The 19,419-nt window shown below is 39.7% G+C and overlaps 1 protein-coding gene, 1 non-coding gene and 1 pseudogene across 2 annotated transcripts; all 3 read left to right on the forward strand.

Annotated features, from left to right (window-relative positions):
• Nucleotides 1-433: 433 nt before the first annotated feature.
• Nucleotides 434-6,308, forward strand: LOC116676425 (protein NipSnap homolog 2-like; annotated as a pseudogene).
• Nucleotides 6,309-7,094: 786 nt separating this feature from the next.
• On the forward strand, nucleotides 7,095-15,381 carry LOC116676429 (T-complex protein 1 subunit zeta). The gene is made up of 13 exons (XM_032507537.1): nucleotides 7,095-7,357; nucleotides 7,969-8,032; nucleotides 9,060-9,194; nucleotides 9,412-9,585; nucleotides 10,238-10,341; nucleotides 10,453-10,723; nucleotides 11,604-11,686; nucleotides 13,112-13,208; nucleotides 13,308-13,455; nucleotides 13,918-14,051; nucleotides 14,248-14,350; nucleotides 14,830-14,902; nucleotides 15,002-15,381. The coding sequence occupies exons 1-13, from the start codon at nucleotides 7,221-7,223 to the stop codon at nucleotides 15,072-15,074; spliced, it is 1,596 nt and encodes a 531-aa protein (XP_032363428.1). The 5' UTR covers nucleotides 7,095-7,220; the 3' UTR covers nucleotides 15,075-15,381.
• LOC116676430 (small nucleolar RNA SNORA22) lies at nucleotides 11,374-11,510 on the forward strand. The gene has a single exon (XR_004328695.1). It is a non-coding gene; the product is annotated as a small nucleolar RNA SNORA22 (small nucleolar RNA).
• Nucleotides 15,382-19,419: the final 4,038 nt, after the last annotated feature.

The following is a 19,419-nucleotide window of genomic DNA, read 5'->3' on the forward strand; positions in this document are numbered from 1 at the left end:
AGCAGTTCATAATTAACTTCTTATTTCTTTGTTGGTTTTTCATTTGATGACTGGATTCAGTATATTATTACCCTGCACTGTGGGGGAGTTTTGGTACTGGGCAGGTTTTGCTGATACTATCGCATGTGCAGTAGCAGAGTAACTGCTGAAATACTTTTTCTACGTGATGGAAACTAAAACAAGAAGAAGTAGGGCTGCTATAATATATTCACATTTTGTAATTCGTAGTAGTAAACATAACATTTTTCAGTCAGAATCTCACATTTTCCCAGATAATTTAAATTTAATGTAGTATAAGGATTTCTCATGGAAATTTACAAGAGATTTATGGTTGATACACTCATTCTCATAATGTCAGCTTCAATCACAGGTGGTCTAGAGAGATAAATAATTAAACTACATTTGTTAATGTAAAAGAATATCTTGCCCTAAGAACAGACACATCAAGGTATATCCGAGAGCTGCATTTTTTTTGGCTCCTCTGCTCCTTCTATTCTAGTTCACCTGTGGAGATATCGGGGAGGATACCCAGCTCTCACCGAGGTCATGAACAAACTCAGGCAGAATAAGGTAACGGGTGCTCGGATTAGTTGAGTTTACTGGCAGTTGGTGACCTATAGATAACCGTTTCTGGCAGTGCACCCCTCAAATAGACCCTTTTTCTACCATTATTTTCACCATCTTTATGGTCTATTTCACCATTTGTGAAATTGGTTCAATTATTTAAATTATTTACAGAATGCAGTTGTGTACTGTAAATAAGTAAGTGCAGTAACGGATTCTGTCCTAGGGGTATTGCACAAAAGTAGAATTATAAATCCAGGATAACCAATAACACGAGGCTTGACCTAGTTTGATCTGTGCATCTAGGTTTGGTGTGTTTTTACGAAGGCAAAGCCAGGCTGAGGAAGCACTAGGTCTAAGTAATTCTAAAAGATGTGCGTTCATAGCTTTCTTTTAACAAACCGCAAGGTTGATCACAGATTTACTGATGCTAAAATGGAGAATACACATTGTGCGTTCTTTACACAGATGAGCAGCAGCTTCGTATGGAATTAATGTGAAACACATTATTTGTAACAAAGAAACACGGCTGCTGTAATAAAATGGCCAGAGAAAGCGTGCCAGACGATCACAGACTGATTGAATGCATAATTAGCCCTAAAATAACAAGACCACTGCCCTTAATTGAAACGCCATACCAGTCAAGATTTAGACTTATTATTTGCACAAATGCGCAGTACTCTTTGCCTTAAATGAGCAGAAGACACCTAATCTTCCGCAAGAAATTTATCATGGAAATCAATTACAGTCACTAATCTACAAGCTAGAATGTGAACGAAGAAAATGAACTCTGAATCTAGAAACTATAAAGATAATTAAGTGATAAGTATGCACTAACATGACTGTAATATGGTTTATCATCAGTTATTTCCCCCCAGCAAAATATAAGGTCAAACACCATTGAGGTGTCCCCTCCTTCTTGTTTCATGAATTTTACTGTATGAACAGTAGCCTCAACATATAGTTACTGTCCAATTACTAAAATTATAATTAGGGAGGATTGGACAATTATAAAACCTATTATAATTTTTCATCCTCCCAAATATTTTACACACACATTGTGTTGTGTAACACATTGTGTTCTAAGGATGCCAATAAACAACACATGGAAGAGGAAAATAATGCTCCTTTCTTAAAGAATACTAAAAAAATAAATCCACTAAAATACTTAAAGGTGTATTGTATTAGTTTTCTGTCCAGCCTGCCATTTGTCCTTCATCACTAACTTCATTTAAACACATTTGCAACTGTATCACCTTTTCTAATTGTCTCAACAATTGCCATGCTATATTGACCAAACTTCTAACATGAATCGCAGTTTCATACAGCAATATAACAGTAACACTGATGTCACATGAATAATTGTAAAAAAATAATTGTCACAACCTTAAAAAAACCAGTGCTTAACTCAACAGCAACATGCACCTATTGTATTTTAATGCAGGTTATAAAAATAAGGTAAAACCACTGTTGATTGGCGCCCAGATAGCACAGTTGGTATAGCGAGCGTCCCGTAGAGTTTACTCCTCAACGCGCGGGCCCGTGTTTAACTCTGACCTGCAGCCCTCTGCTGCCATGTCAATCCCCCACCTCTCCCTTTTCATGTCTTTAGCTGTCCTGTCAAAATAAAGGCTGAAAATGCCTCAAACATAATCTAAAAAAAAAAACTGCTGAGTAAGCAGAAAAGGACCCAGGATTAATAAATCACCAACAGACACCGCTCAAATGCTCTGGCTGCAATTGGAAAGTCCAGGTGACATAGCAGCAACATCAACAGGTTGCTGCGCTTTGGTGCCTTCATGTTGATTAAAGAAAAAGCTGCTCGCTATAGCTCTGCTATCATCGTCGTGTAAATCACGGTTGTGATTAGTGCCTCGATTTTGAAAAATTGGAAATGGGCTTGAATGGGCTTTTGGCCATTGACTTGCAGAGCAAATCTAAAATATGCGGAAGTTCGTCAGGGTTTTCCCCGCTAGGCCATTAATACATAGTATCTCAAATTACTCAAGATTGTATGGAAGAGTTTTTTTCACACAGGTATTCCAGCAAAACTGACCGAATTAGATGATAAAGAGGGGACGTTGTGTTGGTACTGGATGCTATCTTCCCAAAACAGATGACAGAGATTTTGTCTCGTGCAACCACCAAGTGTTCTGGATCTCGGTTTAAACGTTGCCACAGCAATTTGTATGCCTCGACATGAGAAGAGGGATGAGCTGAGTAGTGCGTTGCTGTTGTTTGTTGTAGGAGTTTACAGACTTCAGGAAAGAGAGGGGAAGATGTTGCTGTCTCGTAGGAACCAGCTGCTGCTGGAGTTCAGTTTCTGGAATGAACCTGTCCCTCGTCCAGGACCCAACATCTATGAGCTCCGATCATACCAACTCAGGGTAACTCCATAGAAAATGTACCAGCTTCCTTCCATTATGCATAAATATGTTTTCACCTTTGATGTGATGACAACTGTCAGACAACTTATTTTCAATTCCACTCTTCACATTCTTATTTCAGCCAGGAACGATGATCGAATGGGGAAATTACTGGTGAGGCATAACTTCTTAATCTGTTTTTTTTTTTATTATATACATGTAGTAGAAAGACATCAAATTGGATTTCTTCTCATATTTAGTCCGAGACGTTCTTAAACTTTATTTCAATGTTGCTGTATTGTGGAGCTACTACTATTATGTATCATTTAAAATTTCCTCACTACTATTTCATTGTTTTACAGATTGTAGCAGATGAATATGAGTCACAGGTATCTTTTGGCTACACAAGCTGAGAATGAATCCTTAGCGTGACAAAGTTAATCGGATATCATTTGTAAATCTCAAGCATAATTTACCAATTCCCCCCCTGTATTTAATGTGTATGTGATTTAAATTGATTATGACTGGGAAATTTGCCTGTTACTGTGATAAAACCAAACCTTCTTAAAACTTTCCTGACGTAACATCGACATTTGATGTTTTGATTTCAATTAAATTATTGGGGTATTTGTAAATGTAATTTTCATTTGAACTTATAAAACCTACAAATTTGGGCTGATGGTTTAATCGATACAACCCTTCAACTACAAGCTGTTAGTCTTTTTTTTATGTCCATAACTTTTTGTGCTCTGCAGGGCACGTGCGATTGAGTTTCGCCAGGAGAACCAAGAGGCATGGGGGGCTTTTTTTCACAGATTGGAAGTCTGTACACTGTTCATCATCTATGGGGTAAGCAATGTTTCCAAGTTTTAAGTTACAAGTTTACATATCAGGGATTACCATGGCACATCTTTGATGTCCCATCAACATTTTCTCCACCAAGTATCTGTGTTATTATTCAGGAAATACTGTATATTACATATGTTTAGGTCATGAAATTGATCAGTATTACTTAGTGCAAGAGTTTCAGAATTCAGCACTTTTTTAAACTCCAATCAATAACAGTATTGTTATTATTTACTTAATAACACTACTCTCTATTTCAGCTTACAAAGATCTTCAGTCCAGAGAAAACACCAGAAATTCAGCCTGGCAGCGTGAAGGCTGGGATGAGGTTGTTTATTACACAGGTAAGTTTGCTGTCTTATCTCTCCTCCCTTGAGAGGAATCGTATCATTTTTATTATTCTTTATTAATCCCACAAGGGGAAACTACACTTTTCACTCTGTTGTTATTACACACATTACACACAGGCCTGAATTACACACACATGCTCAGGACCTACACATGCACTAATGGAGAGATGTCAGAGTGAGGGGGCTGCCCATGGAAAGGCGCCCCGAGCGGTCGGGGGTTCGGTGCCTTGCTCAAGAGCACCTTGGCAGTGCCCAGGAGGTGAACTGGCACACAGTTTATCATAACATGCAATTACCCTGCAAAAATCTGAGGGGCAGTTAACCATAGTCTTCATAAATCAGTTTAAAATTCCAACACAAAGAAAGTGGAAGGAAACGGACATCAGCAAAAATACATGCATCTGGCGACATTTTCTACGCCACTGAAACAATCCCAGAAGTGGAACGTCAAGGATATAGACCGTCTACTTGACTTCATCACTTAAGAGTTGAATTAAAAAATCTGAAGTCATGCAACTTAGCGTCTGTTAAAACAAGTGAGAGAGGGATGGGAAATAGTTTTGGAGTGAGTACGACTCTGCAGGCCTAGACGGAGAAACATAGTGTCTCCCATGTGTTTTCTGTCCACGGTCGGAAAACGAGAACCTGGAAATGAGTAGGGGGAGATGCAATGCTACCAAGCCAACGCCAAGCAGACCAATCACAGTTGTTTCGGTCTGCGTCACCTTGACGTCTTACATTTTTTGGATTGAGTTGCAGGACCATGAATTTGGTTTAAGACTGCCAACCCAGAAAATAACAGAAAAAGAAAGGGCATACTCAATAAAAGAAGAATACAACATTTTCATAAGTGTCATGTCCACATCTCATTTCTTTTTTGCACACATACAAACAATACATAAATCTGTTTCTAAAACCTTTTGTTTCTTCCCCACCCCACAGTCCCTCTTATACAGCACATGGAATCTAGAATAATGATTCCCATGAAGAATTCGCCTTTGATGTAACCACAACCACCAGGAGAAGCTCTCAACAGACACTGCAGCTGTTAAACTACACATCTGTGGAGAGTGTAACCAACCATCAGAGTGCACTGCCAGGGAAATCTGCATAACATGTTTCAGTTTTTGTTTTCTTCTTTCTTTATTCCACTTTTCTGTGTGGGGCTAGAATGTCTTATTTCAGATGATGAGGTAAAAACGGCTATCATCGAAACTATATCTGTTACTGTGAACTGTGTTACTGATCCATTAATGCACTTTTTGTAGACAAAGTATAATTTGACAGGCCCCTCCTCTTCACTGTCTCCATCTTTTAAAGGGTCAGATTTTAAGAATTGTGTCTTATTTTTTTTATGATGATGCCAGGAAGAGATCAAACATTTAGCACTTCTAGTGCTGGTCGCAGGGGCTGAAAATGTCTGAAGGTCTTTCAGAAAAATTACTTGTAAGTCCTTTTGCACTAGCATTGATGAGAAATCAAACAAAAGTGACTGCTAGAGTATCTCACAACAAAAACACAGTTCCAGAGCTCATAGATTATGAATTGGATAAGCTTCTTTAAATGTTACAGGTGATGGTCAGTTTTACATGAGGAGCATGCTATCTACGAATCAGTGTTCTAAAATAGACAATACAGGTGATTGTCGAAGACAGAGGGCTGAGTTGTAGGGCCAAAGGCAGACTCTAGCTTATATTCAGGACCTGTTCAGATGTTCCCCGTTTGTGTCTCCTCTGGTAAATTGACCACATCTCTAGATCTTTTTCTAACTTTAACATCATTATACTTCTGACTCCTCCAGCTGTGGAGAGTGTGACTAGATGATTCAAATGAATAGAAAATGTTTTATGATTTTTGATTTCTGCGCAAATAATCATCATCTACAAACTGCTGTACACTGACTGAATTGACATATCCCTCCATCAAGGAATTAATGCCAACGGGTGATTGTGTGCTCTAAATGAGATTGTTTTTTTTTTTTTTTTAATGGTCAGATTGTAGATATACATGGCCAAGCCAGAGACATGGTTAATCCTGTATCTGTAAATGAAGTGGGGTATTCTGAGCTATTTGAGTTTAATAAACAAGTGGACAGGAGTAATATCTCATTGTGGTAAATGTGAATTGCAGTGCTTTAATAAGATTAGTTGTACATATTGAATTAAACTTCTGATGAAAATGTAAAAGGTCATGGACTCATTTCATAGACTTATAATAATAGACTACAAACATTTTTATTTTATTGACAAAATATGCAAAGATTCAGGTAAACAATATTAACGTAAATCAGAAATAGTATAACAAAAACAAATCAACATAAAATGAGAATATTAAATACATTTGCATAAAAGTAATAAAACAGAAGTACAAAGTAAAATCATATTCAGTCAGACGATGCTGGAAAGGAAAATAAAAACATTAACATCAGACTTTAGCGAAGGTAATGTAACTTGCCCAGTCGGCGCATGGTCTCTAGGGTGTGACTTATGCTGCCTTCAGTGTATGTCGGAAATTTGATCGAGACTTTAAGCGCACAATAAAACTTGGTAGTGATCATTTAAAAAAAAAAGTTTTGCAGTTGATTATACTTGAGGGTGACAGTTTGCCTGCTCGGGACCTAGTGAATCAGATCACTCAGGATTTGTGCTAATGTGAATTTCCTTTTACACATGGATAGGCTACTTGACTTGCACATACATACAGTACATACCAGTGCTAAGCACTTGAGTGCATAGGCTACTCTCATGCATATACATGCACACATAATACTCACATTCATATACCCTCACACATGTATGCATATGTTTAGGACTATGTAGCCGTGCATGCGTATGCATGTATGCAGGAGACCATGCTTGTATGTGCAAGTATTTAGTGCCGGTATGTACTTGAAAGTCAAGTATTTCATCATTTTTGCCTAGGCGGCTTCTCATAAGTTTGAAGCTCCGAGCCTAGACTGGTTACTTGAAGGCAGCACGAGAACACGTGTTGGAGCCTTCTGGAAACGACTCTCCTTTCGAGAGCAGCCCGAGCAGTGCGGACTTCCTACCAGCGATACTTTCTGCTTTTCCCTCGCTGTTTGAGCTGCTTCGCCATGACTGCCGTGAAAGCTCTGAACCCAAAAGCAGAAGTGGCCAGGGCCCAGGCTGCTCTGGCGGTTAACATCAGTGCTGCCCGGGGGCTTCAGGATGTGCTGAAAAGTAACCTGGGACCGAAGGGGACCATGAAAATGTGAGTGCCACTGGAGCCCTTTGTGCAGCATGCGTGCTAAGCTAACTTTACCAGTAGCTAACGTTAGCTGCAATTCACCGGTAGACTGCGCATGTTACTCTAGCACTATGAATTAGTCAGTCGTCCGATACCTGATTATTCATTTATGTGAACATTGGAAAGCATATTCTGTGTCCAACGTATTAGCTAAACCACAATTTCAGGGAGTAACGTTTAAGGCCTCTACTAGCTACACGGATAACGGATTTTCCCGGCGCACGTTGCCATGCCCAGTCATCGTCATTCGTTAAGATCCGTCAGCCTCCAAGCTTACATTAGCATGTTAGCATCAGCCGGTTACCTGATTACGCTGAAGATCGTCAGGACCAATCTCAGTTAGGACTCTGTTAACGTGGCGTTATCAATAATTAACGTTAGTTGAATTACTGAGCCGATGGAGCACTGCATTTAACTTATTGAACATACTCTGGAAATGTATAACGTTAATGGCTGACATAAAACTTCTTGACTGAATGTTATCCATTGTGTAGTTCGTCGCTGTGGGTTGTAGCGAACCAGCTTTTGCTTTGGTCAGTAACCATTAACCCTTCCCTGCTTGTTGGCATCCGCAGGCTGGTGTCTGGTGCAGGAGACATAAAGCTGACCAAAGATGGCAACGTCTTGTTACACGAGATGGTAGGAAGTGCTGAGCTGTTACATTACACTTGTTCTGTCCAAATGTCTTGTCCTTTTTATTGTGCTTCCTTCTACATTTTGAAGTAGCCACACCCTTACTTTATGTGGGTGCCCTTTAAGCCTGTGTAAATATATTTGGCACAGTCCATATCAAATTAAGAATAAACTGACAAGTATGATTAGTCTTGTTTAATTATAAGTCATTGAAGTCTTGGACTGTATAAAGTAAGCAAAGTGGTTGTTTGTTTTTGGGAGACCAGTTATTATTTAAGGAATTGTTTTTGGTAAATTAAGAGTTTATGTAGAACATTGTATTCATCAGAGTAAAGTATGTTATCACAAGTATAATTTTTCTACCTAATTGGGGCACAAAACCTCATGATACATTATAGGATATATTGATGAAAGAAAAGTTATTGACACTAAATATTACACCCTCAGTCCTCAAATGTTTACATAATTAACATGCTTGCATTATTACTTTTGCTATAGATTTTCAAGTGCTGTTAATGTAGAGCTGGGCGATATGGAGAAAATCAAATACCACAACATTTTTGACCAAATCCATTGATGTCGATATTGCGGCAATATCGTAGGGTTGATTATTGGTGCTTTCATTAAATATTAACAGAGTTTTGCTAAATAATCACCAATAATGTTGATACAATGACTAAGTGGGTAAAGGCACATAATGAAACAGCTAGGGAGTCTGGTAAGTTTAGAAAATTACATTACTGTAATGCACCCTTCAAAACCAGAAAAAGACGACACTTGTGTAATATGCGATATCCAAATGTAAGACAATATCTAGCCTCATGTATTACCCAGCCCTATGTTAATGTGTAGTAACCCTTGCTGCACTCTTGAATATCTGCAACTGTAAACAACCTATGCTTTACATCTGAAGATGTCATCTTGGTCTCTGTGAAGTTGTGATTGACTATATAAATATATATACATATGAGAGAGCCCTGTTGCCGTGTAGGGGTTTTGCATGATGACTTGCTTTTTATGTCGTACCGTGCAGCAAATTCAGCACCCGACAGCATCACTCATTGCAAAGGTTGCCACGGCGCAGGATGACATCACGGGAGACGGAACCACTTCAAATGTCCTCATCATCGGTGAACTGCTGAAGCAGGCTGACCTCTACGTGTCAGAGGTAAATAAAATAAATAAATAAAGAAGCCTTGTCTTTAACAGCTCTACTACAGTCATAGGACTGTCTGGTATTCTATCCAGAATGTACACCATGTTGTTTTTTTATTTTATTTTTTACCTAAACTAAAACTGGAATCTCTTTTGAATGTGTGTCAATATTCGGCATTTGGAATTTAATGTATATTCCTTCCATAACTCCCTTTGATGTGGTGCGGCAGGGTCTTCATCCAAGAATCGTTGCGGAGGGCTTTGAGGCGGCGAAAGAGAAAGCCTTGGCTGTTTTGGAGGAGCTGAAGGTGACCCGGGAAATGGACAGAGAGACCCTCATCAACGTAGCACGCACCTCCCTCAGGACTAAGGTCTACGCAGAGCTGGCAGACCTGCTCACTGAGGTGAGATAAAAGGGAATGGAGCTTGGCTTACGCAGAGATGAGGGTCCGCGTTTTAACCTAAAGATCAAAGCAAAGTTAATTTCCTTGATTATTAAGACCTTTCCTAGTTTGTGCTTCCCCTATTCCTCTCCTTGTTTACTAGGCCCACCTACAGGAGATTTGAGGCATTTAACAAATATGAGATCTTGCCTTGGCACTGTCGTCATTTGTAACGTAGCACAGCTGCATTAGCTGTCCATTGTTTTGTCATACGCTGTATTTTATGTCTGTCAGATGAGCAGAACAGTGTTATACATTTACTATAAATTCATTTTGCAACGTGGCAAGTGACAAGAATGTACAGATGTCATGCATCATTTTTTGTATTCAACGCATACAGTATAGCCTTTTTAAATATTTAAAGCATTACAAATGCTTGTATGTATATTTATTTGATAACATACACACAAACAAACGATTAGTGATGCAGGAATGGGCTATTATTCCGAATACGCGTGTAGGCTTGAATCATCTACCCACCCATGTGAATGAATTATTATTATTTTACTGCCCCCTAGCAGACCCTGTAGGCTACATTGCTTTATATATATATATCTATATCAGTCAGCTGATTATTTTTGTGATTTGTTGAATGTGATACGTTTCTCTGCAGGCTGTAGTAGATGCTGTGCTGGCCATCAATAAACCCAATGAGCCCATCGATCTGTTTATGGTGGAAATCATGGAGATGAAGCACAAGACCGACTGCGATACACAGTAAGTTTAATAAAAACTGAAGACTCAGAATAAGAGGCAACTTGTCCTTTACTGCAGGGGTGTACAGGGGTCCCAGACATTTTAAAAGTTGTTGGGTTTTTTCTTTCTCAGGCTGATCAGAGGTTTGGTGTTGGACCACGGTGCCCGCCACCCAGACATGAAGAAGAGGGTGGAGGATGCCTATGTGCTGACCTGCAACATCTCTTTGGAGTATGAAAAGACAGAGGTCAACTCTGGCTTCTTCTACAAGAGTGCCGAGGAGAGAGAGAAGCTTGTGTCTGCAGAAAGGAAGTTCATTGAGGATCGTGTGCAGAAGATCATCAACTTTAAGAACAAAGTCTGTCCCAATGGGGAGAAGGGCTTTGTCGTCATTAACCAGAAGGTATGCTTGAAGAGGACTCTTACTATTGGTAGTTTATCTGCAGGGCACTTACACTGTAGTTCCTTGTTCCTACTGGGACCAGCTCGCACAGTAGCTCATTTATAGCATGACATTTTAAAATGCAACCAATATGAAGCAAAAAAAATATCAGTCAATCAGTTTTATGTGTCACATGAAAAATCGCGAACTGTACAATTTTAGTGAAATGTAATTCCATCAGCTACTTTAATCACAAAGGATAGGAGGAAAACACTGTTCACCAACTACTTTAAACAGCTCTATCGTAGTCTAGCCTTTACTTCAGAGACGAACATGCACTCCCTTTGTAACACATGTTAAAATGTCCGCCCCGCTGATAGCATGGCACGCCCTCATACTCTGCTTCTGACTGGCTAGTAGTCCTTACCTAGCTACTGCGCATATGCAACTCCCAACAAAGATGGAATAGAAGCAAGATGCCTCACGCTGTAGCTGAAAAAGAGAGCTCAACACACAGGGTGAAAAGAGGTGCTGCAGCAATGTGCAGTACAACAACACTAGGGTGTTTTCTGAAAATTAAACCATGTAAGCCTATCTGATATAACATCTAAATACAATTATGAAAATGAGCATATGAGCACTTAAAGTGAAAAGCCGAATCAATCCTATAATTGCACAGAGAACACCCAAGGATGCTAATGTAGCACTCCCTGGTCTCTTTTATCTGTGCCACAGTAAATCTGATCTGTACCTCTGCATTAGGAGAGTCCCTTCCTCCCCTATATGTATTCAGCGGATCAGTACAAACTTAATATTGTTTAAATGGGCAAAAAATACACTGGATTTTTTCTTGAATGGATGTTGGTAAATGGAAGTTTCACATTTTCTGTCTCTTGTGTAGGGTATCGACCCATTCTCCCTGGATGCTCTTGCCAAGGAAGGCATCGTAGCCCTGCGCAGGGCAAAGAGGAGGAATATGGAGAGGTAAGAAAGTAACATATTTATGCTGTTACAAATACAGTATATACGCGACCTTTTCTGTACAGTGGAAATGTTGTAGTTGTTTTGTCTCTGTAAAATGGACTGCCTTCTTTACAAGAAGGGAAGAGAACAAAATTTCAAGACATATTATCTAAGAAGTGTTAAAAGTATTCAAATAAAAAACATCTCCCAATGCCATCTTATTAGAAACTAAGAGGTCCATAAGGTAGCTTGTGGTATGCTGTTATACTGGCTTTTCTGTGTACTTGTATCTTGAGACATACTGATTGTAACAACACTGTCAGCAATTTCTCATTACTGCCATCATCGAGACTGTTTTTAGAGAACACCATAAACACACCACAGCGTTCCGGCTTCATTAACAGTCACACTTTGCTTAGCCACAAGGGTGTGCCCTTCAGCACAAATGTGGGACCAGAGTGCATTGTGCTTTATTATGGTCAGTATTGTCTATATCCTTGACGTTACACTTAAGGGATTGCTCCAGTGCCGCAGGATATTCTGCCGGATGCATGTATTTTCCGTTTCCTCCGCTTTCTTTGTGTTGTAATTTTAAATTGGTGGATTAATTAGGACTCATTCTAACTGCTCCACAGATCTCTGCACGGTAAATTGAGTCCTCTAACTAGACTATATGTCCAATTTGAGTTTTTTTTCACGCGCAACTCTTTTGCAGCAGCTGTGTGCAGAGTTTAGCCCCGCCCATGATGATTCTGATTGGTTTAAAGAAATGCCATTAAACCAGATTTTCGTTTTCCTTCCATACCTGAATGCTCTGTAGAGTAGCCAGACCCTCCATCAGCGTGCTTTGGAGGACGGTCTGGCAAAGCAAGACTATGGTCGGTACAAGGTTTTGTAATTATCAAATGGTAGGCATGAACGATTAATAATTATAAAATCTCGATTCACCCTGTTTACTATTAATTTTTTTTAATAACTTTGATTTAAATAAAAAAAAACTAATTTTGATTGAAAATCTTTTAGTATGTGTCCACATACACGTTGTTTTCACGGATAGGATCACCCCGCTTCCCAGCATTGTGGGCTTGTCAACAGTTTCTCTTCAATGACCACTGACACGCAAAGAAAACAGTCTCCACCCTCGTACAACTGCGATGGCTGCAGCTAATTGGACAAACGCATCACGTGGGGATAGATAGATAGGGAAATTATTCTGACAAGTGACACACACCTTATGTTTAAATTAAATGTTTGGTTTCAGTCTCCTGATTTAAAATGTATTTAAACTACCATTTTGCACTAGTGTTTGGCAAAAAAGATGCAGTACCTGCCCGGTACAGGGACACCTGAACAGACAACGCTTGCTGTCCACAGCTGCATGAGGTTTTTCCATCATAAATCAGATCGAAGAACTGAGTTATACATAGTGTGTTGTTTCCTCTGCAGGCTCACCCTCGCTTGCGGTGGCATTGCCATGAATTCAATTGATGACCTCACACCTGAGTGCTTGGGATACGCTGGGTTGGTTTATGAACACACGCTGGTGAGTATTTATTTGGATTATCTGGGTGTATTCTTTTATTTATTTTTCTGTTCTCAAGGTGCTAGCATAGTTGTTAATCACCCCCAATCCTCTTTGCAGGGAGAGGAGAAGTACACATTCATTGAAAAGTGTGGAAACCCTCGTTCAGTTACCCTGCTAGTGAAGGGACCCAACAAACACACCCTCACACAGATCAAAGATGCCGTAAGGGATGGTTTGCGGGCAGTCAAGAATGCCATAGAAGATGGTAAGACACTATGAAATTTAACATTTTACAATGTGTTTGTGCCATTTGGCTTTGTTTTATGTTTATGTATAGTTTTATGGAGATTTATTGCAGTGATTCAGTTACACGTCCTGTTTTGTTTTTGTTTTTGTTTAAATTAAATTCAAGATTGGCAATAGAACTGTCAGTTTGTTTTATTTTTTGCATCACAGTTTGTATTGTACAGTTTTTATATTAGTCTTATTTGCACAGCGAACACCCATGGATGCCAACATGGCTCTCCCTGGCCTCTCATGTCTGTGCCACAGTGACTCTGATCATTTCCTCTGCATTAGGAGTGTTTCAGTCTCTCCCACATGTATTAGCTGATCAGAACAAACTCCCAGTGATTCATTTTGTTTTAAACAAATTGTTCTGGCCTTATTGACATGAGACAATTATACTTGTTTTCTAAGTATCTTCTTTTCCTATTTGTATCTTCAGGTTGTGTCGTGTCCGGTGGAGGTGCGTTTGAGGTGGCTGTGGCAGATAGTCTGGTGAAACACAAGCCCAATGTGAAAGGCAGAGCCCAGCTGGGAGTTCAAGCATTTGCAGATGCTCTCCTAATCATCCCCAAGGTGAAGGATCTTTACTTCCTCCCCAGGCTTTCAGATTTATTTATGTGGTATAGAATGTCTTGCTTCTGCATTATGCTACTGGTAGTATCCCTTGTCCTTCTTCCTATGTTATATTAAACAGGAAATAAACAGTTTCTGTTAGCATTCATACTGTATCAACTTCTGTTGATTTTAATAATGCATCTCCGTTTTATAGGTTTTGGCCCAGAACTCTGGCTACGACCCACAGGAGACCCTGCTGAAGCTGCAGATGGAGTACAAAGAGTCTGGTCAGCTAGTTGGAGTGGACCTCAGCACAGGTCAGAGCCACAGCACACTGTTAAAAGAAGATTGTGTTTTGCAGTGTATTGCAAGATCTCCACAATACATCACAATGTTTTGTTTTTTTTTGTTTTTTTTAAAGCAGCAATTGGCAACATGAGACTATTAACTTGAATAAAGTCTGAAGTCCCAATATTTATAAGTTAAACTGTGTAATATGTATAAAGTTGAGCATCAAATAAATGCGGATTTATACAGATATCAAACAACAATATATTGGCAAAGGATGAACTATGAGAAACCAGAACAAATTCTGATTCAAGTGTTCAAAGTAAAGGATTCACCTTTTTATCTTAGTGACAAACTCCAAGACGGCACATTTGCATTTTGAGTCTCACTGTTGTTTTTGCTCTTTGCCTCATAGTGTATTCCTTTTTTAAGTCCCAAAACACCTGATTGGATCATAATGTACTTCTATCGCCAGCTTGTTTTGTTTACTTAAAATCCTCTTCTTCAGGGGAGCCCATGGTGGCAGGAGAAGCAGGCGTTTGGGATAATTACAGCGTAAAGAAACAGCTTCTTCATTCATGGTGAGATTACACATTTCTGAACAAGACCATTGAATATTTTAAATTCTCCTCATGCATTAACTCTGTCAATCTCTTATGTGGCTCTTTACTCTTTTACAGCACGGTTATTGCCAGCAACATCTTGTTGGTGGATGAGATCATGCGAGCTGGAATGTCTTCTCTCAAAGGTTAAAGGTCAACTGAAGAAGCTGCAGCTGTTGTCATACTCACAGGAATAGTTGTTTACCTGACGGTTCAGTCAAGGTGTTCCGGCTCTAGGAACTCCAAAGCACCCCAGTCTGATGGACGGCTGACTGCACACCACACTGCGTCCATCGCAGCGTCTGTCAGAAACCTTTGTTATGCTTTTCGTGAGGTTTTTTTCATGGATTTGTCAATGCCTCCCTCTGATTGGTTTATTTATGAGATTTTGTTAAAAGCACTGACATCTGCCACTCGGTTATGTTTCTACCCATTAAAGACTTTCTTTGCTCTTGAAATATGTAGTTGTTGATTGTCTTGAATAATTGGATTAAGTAAAACATGACACAAATGTAATAATCCCATCTATACTAACCTATTAAAACAAACACAACCAGTGTAGAATTTAACTTCAATACATTTACATTAGTGCTATTTGTTTGGTACTTGAACCTGAGCATTTCTGGTTTTCGGCTGCTTCTGCTTGACTACATTTCTAAATGTGTACTTTTAACTACTAAGATAAAAGCTGTATTTACTTTTAAAGAGATTTTACATGAGTGAAAAGCTTATACAATATGCACCGTTAGAGTTTAAACTGCCCTACAAAGTTGGCTAAACTTCATCTGCACCAGTTAAAGTGCGTCTCCCACATACGCTTCAGAAGTTAAAAAACCTAAAACGTGTAGCATGTATAACTATTTAAACTCATGAACTGTAAAATATATTCTTGTGACTGCATTTGTAATAATTTTAGTTTTTGGTAAGTCTGCATGTTTATTTTGCATAAGTTTTTAAAATAAAAACACTGGATGGCAATTTAGAATATTTATTAAATATAAATACAATTTTTATCATTTATTTTATTACAGTTTTTCTCCATTGGTTTGGCTCATTTCTTGAAACAGAAATTACATTCTCAAAACTCTAAGATCATTTGGCAAAACATTCTTACAGTTTAGCACAACACTATAGCTCACTTGCAAAAGCTCATATCTCTCCCAAAACAGTTCACTCATGCTTCAAAACTAAATTCATTTCTCATATAAAGAGTCAGTGCCACCAAAATGGCAAAGATCCTTCTCAATTGCTTCGCTCATTTCTCCAAACAGACCGGACGTTCTCCACACTCTTGGTGCTTTTGCCAAAATAACGTGGATGGTTCGGCACAACACCACGGTTCACCTGCAAAAGCTCATACCTCTCCCAAAACAGTTCACTCGTGTCAAAACTAAATTTCCTTCTCATTTAACCAGTCAGTGCCCCCAAAATACTTTGTCCCTTTAGCATTATGTAAGCACTGCAAGTCAGAATGTTTAGATATTTTGTCACTATGGCCGAGGACATGGAAATATCCCTCAAATCCACCTTTCAGTCTTAGCCCAGTCCTTCAGTAACAACGGTGACAACCCGACTTAGCTTAGAATTGTAAGGTTCTATCTCCGTTTAGGGTACTTCTGAGATATTGAGCATCAACGTTTTTACATCCCAGCTCACAAAACCGTCATGTAGTATAATCTTCTATTATAGCCTTATCTATTACATGTCATCTTTTTTTTTTCTTTTTTTTTTTACAAAAATAACACCACACAGGCATTACTGTAATAAACACCTAATGGATCAGATTGTGTCAAAAACTCAATGTCGACCATAAGTGGAGATATAACCTTATAATTCTAAGCTCACGAATGGTTACTGTACTGTTTTTTTGTGCTTACACAATACAATTGTGTATAAAACTGAAAAAAGAAATAGGATTTCACAAAAATATATACTGTAATACAGAATTTTATTATCATTCACACACATACTGTAAAGTAACTTCTATACATCAGAGTAAAAAGAAAATGTATTCAGCATAACACTGTAATACACACAAATAAAAAATTAATGAAAATTATATACAGCCTACAGCGCCCTCACCCTCCCTCTCCTGGCCGCCGTCCTCACCCTCCCTCTCCTGGCCGCCGCCCTCACCCTCCCTCTCCTGGCCACCGTCCTCATCCTCCCTCTCCTGGCCGCCGCCCTCACCCTCCCTCTCCTGGCCACCGTCCTCATCCTCCCTCTCCTGGCCGCCGTCCTCACCCTCCTGACCATCCACACGCTGCTGTCTGTCTGGCCACAGATTCTCGTCCACATCACAGCGTATATTCTCCATTGCGATGCAACGAGGGAAGAAACGGCGTGCATGTCAGAACCATCCCCTACACTTATCTCCTGTTATATCCTCACACGCAGCGTCCATTGCATGGAGCAGGGATCTCTGATCTTGGGCCCGATGCTCATACACTCTCCACCTCCAAGCGGAGAAAAACTCCTCAATAGGATTGAGGAAAGGGGAGTAAGGTGGTAGAAACACCATGACCATCCTTGGATGACCAGTAAACCAGGCCCTGATGAGCGGACCACGGTGGAAACTCACATTGTCCCATATAATGAGGTATTGTGGTAGGTGAGGCCCTACGAGACCTCTCTCATCTTCAGGGATCAAATCAAAATGAAGGCGGTCCAAGAAGATGAGCAGCTTCTGGGTATTGTATGGGCCAAGACTGTGGATGTGAGTGGCCACACCATTCTCAGATATGGCTGCACACATGGTTATATTGCCCCCTCGTTGGCCAGGGACATCCACCGTGGCCCGGTGGCCAATAATACTATGGCCACGTCTTCGGCCCTTGGCCAGGTTGAAGCCAGCTTCATCCACAAACACGAGGATGTGATGGGTCTCATTTCCTTCCAATGCCATTATTCTCTACAATAGCATAAAAAAGAAAACATCAAATGAGTCATACAGAAGAGTCATTCACTACAGTTACAGACAATTACATAGGAATGTTCTATGTTCTCCACAAGTTCAATATACTACTGGCCACTACATGTACCCCAATGCAGACATACTACAGGGGTACTTGACAGAAAGGGGAGGGGGGGAAATCATCAATGACTAAACTTACTGAAATGTTACAGTGAAACCCACAGTATTACATAGATTTACATGGGAGGCACTGATTGCAGCTCTTTGACCCCTTTTCTTATTGTATGTTATATTCTTCAAAATAAGGATTATAATGATAATTGCATCATACAGTAAGCTGCTGTTTTTAGCGAAAATGTTGAAGTCAGATAAATCAAATACTTTCATACCTGAATATACAAATCAGGTAAAGTGGGTACTGAATCCAAAAAAGTTTGGTAACCACTGCTTAATTGTAAAAAGGTAATGATGGACAACCAGTAACTAACTTACATGTACATACTGGTACCGCAGCTCTTTCACTCTGTCAGAGTTCCTCTCAAATGGTACCCTGTAAATTTGCTTCATTGTCATCCGATGCTTCTTCAATGTCCGGTCTATTGTGGAGATGCTTATGGAGTTGATATTTTGGAATATGGCATTGTCTTGTATGATTGCAGCGCGGATCTGTTTCAATGTGATGGCATTAATTGCCATCACCATGTTACAGATCTCTTGTTCTTGATGTTCATTAAGAAGTTTTCTTCTGCCACCTGTACGAGGTTGTCGTCCAATCCTCGAAATAGAATTCAAAGAACAACACTCCATTTGTAATGTATACCTTATGTATTCCTTACTGAATGAGTTACCTATGTACTTGTATTATTTTTACTGTAACTTTACCACAATTCTAATTCATAACTGCACAGTGACTGGAATACAACTGTAAACTGTATCATCAATACTGTAGAAAATAAACTATTCCATAGTTTATTTTGTCCAATGTTTTTCATTGTCATTTTTTAGTAACATGGCATTGAGATAAGATATTAGTCACACACACACACACACACACACAAAATGAATAGGTAAATATCAATGTGTAAATACATATATTTCTTGCTCTATGAACAGTGTCCTGTCCTATACAACATATACAGTAATTCCATCATTGACTGACAACATACCTGTTTTCCCTGCGAAAGGTGTGGATGATGGAGGAGACTGGAGATCAGGCTGCACTCGGCGACCTGCCTCCGCCATTGTGAGACCATGGTTGATGGTCTATAATCGTGGCCCGAATTTCATCCGGGACAGCATAATGTCTTCGTGCTCCTCTGCCTCTTCCTCCTATTCCACCACCACGCACCCTTCCTCCTCCTCCTCCTCCTCCTCTTCCTCCTCTTCCTCCTCTACCTCCTCCTACTCGAGCAGGCCGTTGCTCTTGTTCATTTACCTGGCCAGGTGCCTCCATGTTCAGAAATTGTGCTGGTCTTGCATTGCCAAGATCTTTCTATACATGTTTGGGAGCATTCACAGTCATGGACAGCACCTGTCATGTAACTAAACACACTGTTTGATTGGTCATCTGAGATGTGTGAAA

The sequence above is a fragment of the Etheostoma spectabile genome, unplaced genomic scaffold (assembly GCF_008692095.1).
Source record: "Etheostoma spectabile isolate EspeVRDwgs_2016 unplaced genomic scaffold, UIUC_Espe_1.0 scaffold00003142, whole genome shotgun sequence".
Lineage (NCBI taxonomy): Eukaryota > Metazoa > Chordata > Actinopteri > Perciformes > Percidae > Etheostoma > Etheostoma spectabile.